This window comes from Nematolebias whitei, chromosome 1 (assembly GCF_014905685.2).
Source record: "Nematolebias whitei isolate Nwh7 chromosome 1, NemWhi1, whole genome shotgun sequence".
Taxonomy (NCBI): Eukaryota; Metazoa; Chordata; class Actinopteri; order Cyprinodontiformes; family Rivulidae; genus Nematolebias; species Nematolebias whitei.
This window is the reverse complement of record NC_056498.1, coordinates 44879145-44888740: the sequence shown is the minus strand read 5'-3', so window position 1 is coordinate 44888740 and position 9596 is coordinate 44879145. Positions and strand designations below refer to the sequence as shown.

Below are 9596 nucleotides of genomic sequence, written 5' to 3'. Positions count from 1 at the left end.
CTTTTCTCCTCTTCTCTTCCCTCTCCTCTTCTCTCCTCTTCCCTCTTCTCTCCTCTTCTCATGCTGCTTGGCTCTTTTTCTTTGTTCTTTTCTGCTGAACTCTTTCTACAGTTGTCGTCAACACAACTCCACCACTTTGGCAGACTTTAGTTTCCTTCCATTTCATCACCATGTCCCACTCAGCCCAGTCCGTTTCTGAAAAGTGTGTTCTTAATGTCCTCAGACTTGGCACGGTCTAGAAGTTCATCGTTTGTAATAAAGTCATCCCATTTGATCTGCAAATTACGGTGGCCCTAAGGTGTAAATGAACAACATTTGAAAAAACAGAATTACATTAAGCCAAACAGGAAGTTTTTTTTTAAACTTTATTAACAGCATAAAACCGAACAACAGAGATATGTGTGTACTGTATATTATAAAAAAGTTGTCACATCCTCTGGATGTTCAAAAAACAACAATAAAAACAACAATAAAATCGTAGAAATGTTTCGTCTCTCATCCGAGTGACTTCCTCAGTCTGAGGTGCTGTATTCAGCTCAGTCTTATAAAGAGCACCTTCTCAGGGTGGATCAACCAGAACTAGATGTTCACATGTAAAAGGAGGACCGTCAGCCTAACAACTGATCGTTAGTGCCCGAGTGGCCGTTTGCTATTCACAGGGTGCTGAGTGATACTAGCAATAACAGCTACCTGGATTATTGATCATGTATCAGGATGTACTGTATATTGTTCTGTTCTTCGGTTTTATGATGTTAATAAAGTAAAAAAACAACAAAAAAAAATTCCTGTTTGGCTCAATGCAATTCTGATTTTTCAAATGTTGTTCATTGACACCTTAGGGCCACCGTAGTAAATGGATCGCTATGTCCAGGTCCTTCCATACATTCACTGCTGTAACACTGAACCATCTTCAACACAAAACACCACAGAAAAACTCAAATGAAGCACGAGAACCTTCTGCCGCTCACGGGTCAAGAACTTCTTTGAAACAACTTGTGGTTTGCACATAAAGAAAGCAACAAATAAATGAACAGCTTTGTGCCGTCGGCTCATGTTTTCTTTACACCAGGACTTCATTTTTGGAGAGATTTGTTTAACAGTCCTGAAAAACAATAAAAACTGGCCCTCGCTTAGCTAGCCGTTAGCCTAGCCTGGATGAAGACTCTTTCTCCGCGTATTGTACTGAAGTCACGGCTGATGAAGAATCAACTGCTGATAAGTGTTGGACAGAACATCAGTCCACACAGTTAGGGGTTTCTGAGCTAGTGAAAGAGCTGCCATGTGTTCCTGGTCTTAAGGTTCAGGTCTTACCTCTGTAGTCCCTCACCGGTACGGCTGGACGGGTTTTGGTCTTCAGTCTGTTGTAAAGAAAAGACAAACTTCAGCATCGTGTTTATCAGGGAAGCAACGAGGGACTTCTTGAACGTGTTTTCTGTTTCCCTCCATCAGGCCGGTGGTGAGCGTTAGAATCACGAGGTTTTTAAAAAGACTCGTTTCAGGAAAGGAAAGTGAGACGCAGCATCTGCTGCGCGGTTCTCCTCCGGGGCTTTGTCTGTTTTTCCAGCGGTTGTGAAAGAGGAATCTGCGTTCTCCGGCCATGCGTGGTTGAAGCCACACGCAGAGTTTTCACATCAGCCGACTTTTGTAAAGAAAGAGCCGAGCATCTTACAGGAACGTTTCCACAGTTCGTTTTGCTGTTCGGTACCGGAACACAGAACCCGACGGAACGTAGAACCAACATGAGACCAACCTCCGGAGTCGGTCCAATAAGCTGCCGTCGTTTTTCCTGATGTCCTGAACAATCTTCTGGAGCTGCCTGAAAAATAAACAACAACAGGAAGAGCGTCCTGGAAGATAAACGCTGCTGTTCTAACAAACAAACAAACAAACAACAAAACAATTAGAAGACAACCCTGACGGAGCAGCTGCGTTCTCACTCACAGGTTTCACTGAAGAACCTGCTTATTGTTTCTGTTATTGTCAGCAAAATATCTCATCAACCACTGAACAGACTTTCATGAACTTCTCAGACGATAACTGCTGGATTTACTTTTATAACCGTTTCAGTTTTGGACTCAGTCCAGTTCAAGATGGCCGCCGCATCAAACAGAAACGGGTTGAACTTAGGTCCATTTTACTGAAACTGAGCTGAAGTTCAGGTGGTAGTAGCCGAGAGTCATCCCTGACAGATCACACACGAAGTTGCTTTAAACGCTGACATTTACTGTTGGTGTAAACCTTGTTTGTCTGTTAGCAAAATATCTCATGCATCAGTGGATGGATTTGAATGAAACTGTCAAAGAATAATTATTGGATGTGCGTCTACAGCTGATTGACTTCTGGAGTCAACTCAATTCAAGATGTCCGCCACGGCTAACTGACCGTCTCAAACCCCAAAACGACAACGGCTCTGTCACTTTTACAGATATGGAGCTAAAGTTTGGCGTGGTAGTAGCTGAGAGTCATACCCATCACACACTCTGAGTGCTTACAGATTGTTAATGAATTAAGATTTCATTTAAAACTCTGGCAGGAAAGGCGGCGGGTGTGAAGCGAGTTCCTTCAAAGAACAACCGACGTTACTTTGCGTTTTCTTTACTTCTTAAGCAAAAGAAGAAAAAAGAAGCCGCAGCTTTTTGTTCTGTTCCAGCTGCGTCCTCGACAGAAACAAGGCCCTGCTTCTTACCGGATCTTGGCTGAGGCCGGAGCGGTGAGTTTGTTGATCCGGTCCAGGTTCATGTTCACATGTTGGAGTCCTCGGGGCCGTCGCGCTCAGCTCGCAGGTCGGCGACAGACGTGGAAATGAGAGCTGCGGCTTGGTGTCGTTAAAGGGAGGAGGTGGTGGTTCTGGTTCAGCAGCTGCTCCGGTTGGAAACAAATCACTTCTCATTTCTGACCACACTTGTGAGTCACGTGTTTCTCAACGTTCCTCAGATTCACTCGTCAAGCAGAAACTGAACGAGCCGCTCACCCACCAGGGACAGGTGAGGAGCTGAGAGCCAGGACTGACCCAGACTCTTCACAAAGGACACCAGCCAACACGAAATGATTCATGGCCACGTGCAGAACAATAAGATGTTCTTTTGAATTCTCTCGTCTTCCTGCAGCTTTGACAGAAACATGAAAACGTGGCTTGACGAGGAAACTTTAATAAAAGGTGCCGACGAGCCGCAGCGTGAACTCTGCTTTGGGTCTTGGTTGTGTTTGATTGATTTGTCAGATCGTCTCATCTTTAGAGGAGAAACACGACGCACAAAGAAACTCTGAGCTGCAGCTGCGTCAGGTTCTACAAGGTTCTTTGAGAACGTTTCTGTTCAAGATTATTTTGATGCTTCGTGTTTAAAACTCTGAGCTTCAAACCGTTCGTTTCTTTCGCTGCCGAGACCCAAACCCGTTTCCTGTCACAGGACTCATTCACTCATCTGTTCTGGACTCGGGTCTCGGACTCAGCAGGTTGATCAGGGAGGTCCAGCCACCTCTTCCAGCTCTTCTGGGAGGACTCAAGGACTCCCCAGACCAGCAGAGACATGGTCTCTCCAGGGCGTCCTGGGTCTCCTCCTTTCTGCAGCTCCTGAGAGGCAGGGAGGAGTTGCTCCTCCTCAGCTGGGGCTCGTCGCTCTAACGAGCCGCCGGCTGCATTTAAGGACCAGAGGAGGACGCCCAGATGTTGTCCTCTGCATGGTGTTCAGACACAGCTCCTGGTGTCAATCTAGAAACTGAAACTAATCGTGTTTTCCTCGTGAGAATCTGGTTCCTGTGTCCTCTTGCCTGAGCACTGCCTCGGAGCGTTTGGACGGTGTAACTGGAAACATCTGTCACCTCTGCATCCTGGTCCGACCTGCCACCCTCCAACACCGACCTGCGACCCTCACCTCCCATACCAACCCTCCTGGAACTGGGAATCTGACCCTCCTCTCCAGACCTGAAACTCCTGCACCCCGAGTCATTTTAACTATTACTGTCCAGAAGACCGTCCACCTAGAAAAACACACGTTCACCTTGTGCCTCTGCAGAAACTTCTCCTGAGTCCAGCCGCTGCAGATATTGTAGATACATTTATCATTTCTTGTCTTCAGTCTCCTGAGACTTCCTGTGTTTTTAACAGTAACACAAACATGTCGGCCTGGAGCACCTGGTCCATCCAGATGTCTGAACCTCCTCAACTGGCTCCTCTGGATGTGGAGGAGCAGCGGTTCTACTCCAGGTCTCTCCTGGAGAACTGAACTTCTCACCCAATCTCTAAGGAGAGTCCAGCTACCCTGCAGAGAGAACTCATCTAGACCTCCTGGATCCAGGGTCTGTTTTTTTCAGTCTCTACCAGAGTTCAGGACCACAGGTGAGGGTAGGAACGTAGACTGAGTGGAAAACAGAGCTTCTCTTTAGAGCTCAACTCCTTCTTCACCACAACGGACCGGCTCAGAGTCCACAATACTGCAGAAGCTGCACCAATTCTTCCCTCACTGAGAACAAAAACCCAGAGATACTTGAAGTCCTTCGGTTGAAAAAGGTCCATGTTCGTCTGACAGGACCTCAGCCGGTCCAGGACCTCAACCTCAGCCTCAGCCGGTCCAGGACCTCAACCTCAGCTGGTCCAGGACCTCAGCCTCAGCTGGTAGTCTTGACTCCTGAGTGGTTTTATTTTTAACTCGCTTAAGAAAACGAGTGCAGCCCTTCCTGCCTCAGAAGACGCCACCACATTGTGTCCTGTTGTCACAGGGCTGTTGGTGTTTCTGCTGAAGGCGTCATTCATCACTTGCTCTCGCCGAGGTCGGATGCTTCCCTCCCTCCCTCCCCGCTTTGTTTTTCTGCTCTGTCTGTCTGTGAAACTGCTTCTGAGCCTCTCTTGCATCTTCTGAACCATAATTATGGACTTGTTTTGACCAGTTAGTCCCTCAACTCAATTTACAACATTTCTTGAAGAGAAGACAGGCTTTAGGCGAGCTGATTTACCCTGTTGGCACGCACGCAGCTGGATATCTCATCAACTGAAGACTTGATGATGTGTCTATCTTTGCTGCCATCTGTGGATTTTAAGGACGCATATTTAATTGGATTTACAATAACTGGTTCCTGCTTTTTGGATTCGGCTGGTTGCTGGTTTTATCTACAAGCAAGGAAGTCGTCGGCAGCAAATTTTGACCCGATCACGCTGCTTGCCTTTATGATGGCTTGATTCGTGTCTCGAGTACCCAGACTCAAATGCTTTGGGCTGAATGGATCAGATCTTGGGGATTTTACTCAGTCACGTTCCATCGGTGTGGCCATGTAATTTGGACATTTCAGAACCGAGTGGACCAACACAGACTGAAGGTAGATGTCATTAAAATCTGCCTGTCCTCAAAACAACTGTGTTTATCTGAATTTGGCTCCCTTGGCTGGTCTTGAAGGCCATCTTATCTGAATTCACCTGGAGAACATGTGATCTGACGCTCACCACCCCCTCCTTGAGGAATTTCCAACTAACAACCAGATGAACCAGCTGAATAAACTTTGTGTCATCATTTCAGGACTCTTGGATTCTCTCAGACGTTATTCTTGGCCATTCCTCGACATCCCTCGAGAATGTTTATGGATCTCACCGGAGGACACTGGCTGATTATCACATCCTTATCAGAACTCTTACAGTGCCCTTGAGAGCATCTATGAACATTGCAGACCGCTCTCATCTCCCCCGTCTACAGATTGTCTACGTCAATATGTGCTTGTTTGTGCGAGGTGTTTTTTTAATATTAGAGGTTTTTTTTTCTCAGGCAGGAAAAAAGTGATAGGAACTTTTTTCGCCTCCAACTCCTCCATGTGTCCAGTTAACCAGTTTTTGTCTGTCCAAACAGGTCTCACTTGTAAATGAGTCTTTGAGGCTCAATGTGATTTATCTGTTTAAATAAAGGTTGAATGAAAAAGAAACAGGAAGCTGCTGAAACTATTGATTATTGACTCGTCAATAAATCACTCGTCTAATTCATCATGAGCCAAAAAAACTTGTTTTATTTGTTCTCGTCTCGTTCCTTCATCACTGACAGATGAGGCCGAGCGCTCTGATGGTTTTAATAATAAAAGAACCGTTTCCTGCTTCAACAGCTGCTCGATGAACCGGATCACAAGAAGCAGTTTTTATCAGAGGACCACCTGCTGTTTCACTCTGAGGTTATCCAGATGTTTGCTACATTTAAACCAAAACGAAACATCTTCGCCCTTTATTGAAAATATAAAAACTGTCATCGTTTCTTCATAAAGTCACTAGTTGTGAAAATATGGAAAGTTTTATTTTGTATAATTGAATTTTCATAAGGTAAAATAATAAAAATCTGAACCTCATAATATAGGAATGCATATCACCCGCCAAGATGATCTCAGTCTAAAACTCCGGCACCGAGGGTGGCGGGCGATATGCATTTGTTTGAGGACTGCTTGGTTTTTAATTTGAATAGTTTTTATATTTACAATAAATGTCAGGAATCAGACATGATGGCAGGAAAGGGATGAAATGAGTGATAGTGTAACTCACGGCTGATGGACGAGACTAAACTTGCTGATGTCGTTTTCTGTCAGGTTCTGAAAAACACGAGATCAAAACGTGTGAGCAGAAAAGACGATCGTGGACAGATGTGGACAGATGTGGACAGGTGTGATCTGACAGCAGGTGGCAGCGTCTCCCTGAGGAAACATTGAACTGGTCTGAGCTCAGCTGGGAACAAACAAACAAACAAACAAACAAACAAACAAACAGATCTTACTGATCACGTCTATCTGAGCCACAAAGATGCCTGAAAAGAGAAAGTAACATAAAACCAGAGCTCGTTACTTTATGGAACAAAGAGTTATAATAAAATGTTATTTCTGAGGATTTACAAGTTAGGACAAAATAAAAATAAAAACATTTTTACTTTATTTAAGTTTAAACACAGAAAATCATTTTTATTTTGTTTGGAAAATAAAAAAACAGTTCAATGATCTAAAATATTCTGACAGACGTGAAAAAAACGTATTTAGTCTCATGAACGTGTTGAACGTTTAATTTTCTGCTGGATTTAGAAAAGGCTGATTAATGACGAGACTAACTGCTGTTATTATTTTCTTCTTATTATTATTATTCTATTTAACTTTAAATTCAAATTAATTTATATTTATCTTTCATATTATTATTATTATTATTATTTTATATCTACATTAATCTTCTTTTTATTTTAGTTTCCACAGTTGTAGCTTTTATTTACAGTATTTCTACATTTAAGCAAATTTAAGGTTTTAGAGATTTTTCTAATTTCAGTTTTTAGCAAATTATATTTTTAATACAAATTTTAGCTTTAGGCTCCAGTTTAGTTACTTTTAGCATTTAGCAACAGTTTTGCTGAACTTAACACTTGTTATTGTATTTTTAGCTACTGTTTTGTCTTTTGTAGCTTTTTGCAACAGTTTAGCCTTTTTTATTTTCTAGTTTAGCTCATCTGAGCTCCCGATGCAGCTTTTAGCCACCATTATGCTAATTTTAGCCTTTAGCAACATCTTTGTTAATTTCAGCTTTTAATGATGATTTTCTTCATCTTTTAGCTAGATAGATTTAGAGTTTTGCTATTTTCTGTTTGTAGCTAGAATCTCGTTCAACTTCTAGCTGCTCTGCTTGTTTTAGCTTTACCAGTTAGTTCAGCTTTCAGCTGTGACTTCACTCAGAGAAACAGCCAAAACCCGCCATTGTTGTAAATATTCTTTATATTTTTCAGTCCATCTCATTTTAGCCAGAGGGCCCCATGTGGCCCCGGAGCCACAGGTTGCAGACCCCTGAGCTGCACAGGCAGTGTGACCTGTGGACCGTGTGCTTTGATGTCAAACAGCTGAACTAGAAGGATAAACAGGATTACCCTCTTCACTCAGAGTTCACGCAGCTCAGGCTGGTCTGGATGTGATGAAGAGGAGGGCACATGGCTGCCACGCTGTGACTGACAAAGGAATGCCTTCAACTAAAGGCCGACAGCTAATCTGAGTCCTAACCTCTGAGAGGAAAGGTGGCGGGCGATATGCATTCAGACTTTTTATTTCACGCTCTGTCCATTCTGAAGCTGTTTGGGATTCTGATCTGTGGAGGCGGTCTGGAACGACCTGCTGTGTGCACGGCAGCTGCAGCGGGTGTTTGACCTCCAGGAATTATCCAGCACCGGAGTGAATTTCCTGTTTTTGACCGAGTCGTCGGTAAATCAGAGTGAGATCGTTTCCAATGAACGGCTTCCCCTCCTGCACAGAGCTGAACCCGACCCTCACGTTTATTCACCTCGCCGGCTCATGTGTTTGAAATCAGGCTTAGCCTTTGACAGTACCCCCCCCTCGATGGAGGCTCAGGTATTACTCTGATCCTGAATTATTTATGGGAGCATCTGCAGCGGCGTCTTTCCACCTCTGACCTTCTGCTTCTGTCTTCAGGAAACAACATCTCTGTGGTCTCTGCTTGGGTTCTCAGGAATGCATATCACCCGCCGCCGCACGGCAAAATTCCGAGTTAATGTCTCGTTATGGTTTTAACAAACCCATCATTAAAATCTTGGCGTTTTCTTTAAGGAGCAAACTGAGATACAGATTCATGAACAAATGAATGACCTCATTTATTTTAAAGACTTTAAGCTAAAGACAACGATCACGTGACCGACGTAAAACAACTAAAACCAAAATTAAAGTTTAACTCTTTATATTTTCCTCTGTTTTGTTTTGTTGGACTCAAAGTTTTATAAATTCATAAATTAAGACGTTCAGCTCGTTCACTGTGCTATAACTTTTAATCTCTGTCGCTTCTGAATTATTTAACATTACTTATTTTTAAAATCCTCAGAGAAACATTAATATCGCTTCAGTTCCTTCCAAATTATTGTAATTCATAAAATCTGCTTCAACAAAGTTTTTTAGTTACTGTTTTGCTACATTTTGCTTTTATCTATGGTTTTGCTAGTTTAGCTTTTAGCTACTGTTATGCCAGTTTTTAGCTGTATTTTAGCTTCTGCTTGTTTTAACTAAGAATGAAACAAATAATTATTTATTCTAACATTAAAAAACTAGAATTGCGCCGCTCCAGGTGGCTGCATGTTGGAGCAGCTCTGTTACTTTCTGAGATTTTGCTTTTGGAAATTTTAATTCCTCTCTGGATGTAAATCACATTTTTGTGACGATTGTTTCCTCTGGTATCGGGTGATGAGCAGCTGGAAGGATTTTTACTGAAACATTTTTAGTTTTGGACATTTGTTATGATGCGTAACCATGGCAACAAGTTTTTTTTTTTTTTTTTTTAACATCCAGGAACGGCTGATTAACATCTCAAAAGCTCAAATAATATCTCAACTCCTGGAGGCTGCACAGCTGCAGAAAGAAAAGCTTTGCAGAGAGTGGTGAAGGCTGCACAGAAGATGTTGGAGTCAGCCTCCCCACCATCACAGACATCTACACCTCCAGATGCAGGAAGAGGGCCACCTGCATCATGAAGGACCACACTCACCCAGCACACACACTTTTTGCCCCGCTCCCCTCAGGAAGGAGGTTGAGGAGCATTAAGTGTAGAACCACTAGACTGAGGAACAGCTTCTACCCTGAGGCTGTTAGACTCATGAATCTCTAACCAG

At 43.2% G+C, this 9596-nt stretch overlaps 2 protein-coding genes across 2 annotated transcripts in view; one reads left to right on the top strand and one right to left on the bottom strand.

The window, feature by feature from the left end:
* The window catches only part of LOC119421085, a gene marked incomplete at its 3' end in the record, with an annotated part of 641076 nt that overhangs the window by 599329 nt on the left and 32151 nt on the right, over positions 1-9596 (top strand).
* blnk (B cell linker) overlaps positions 1-9596 on the bottom strand; it is a 26787-nt gene that overhangs the window by 10263 nt on the left and 6928 nt on the right. The window contains exons 3-5 of the mRNA XM_037688616.1: positions 6506-6552; positions 1751-1816; positions 1312-1358 (exon numbers count right to left, since the gene is read on the bottom strand). Of these exons, the coding sequence (XP_037544544.1) occupies positions 1312-1358; positions 1751-1816; positions 6506-6552 (160 nt within the window). The remainder of the gene's footprint in view (positions 1-1311; positions 1359-1750; positions 1817-6505; positions 6553-9596) is intronic.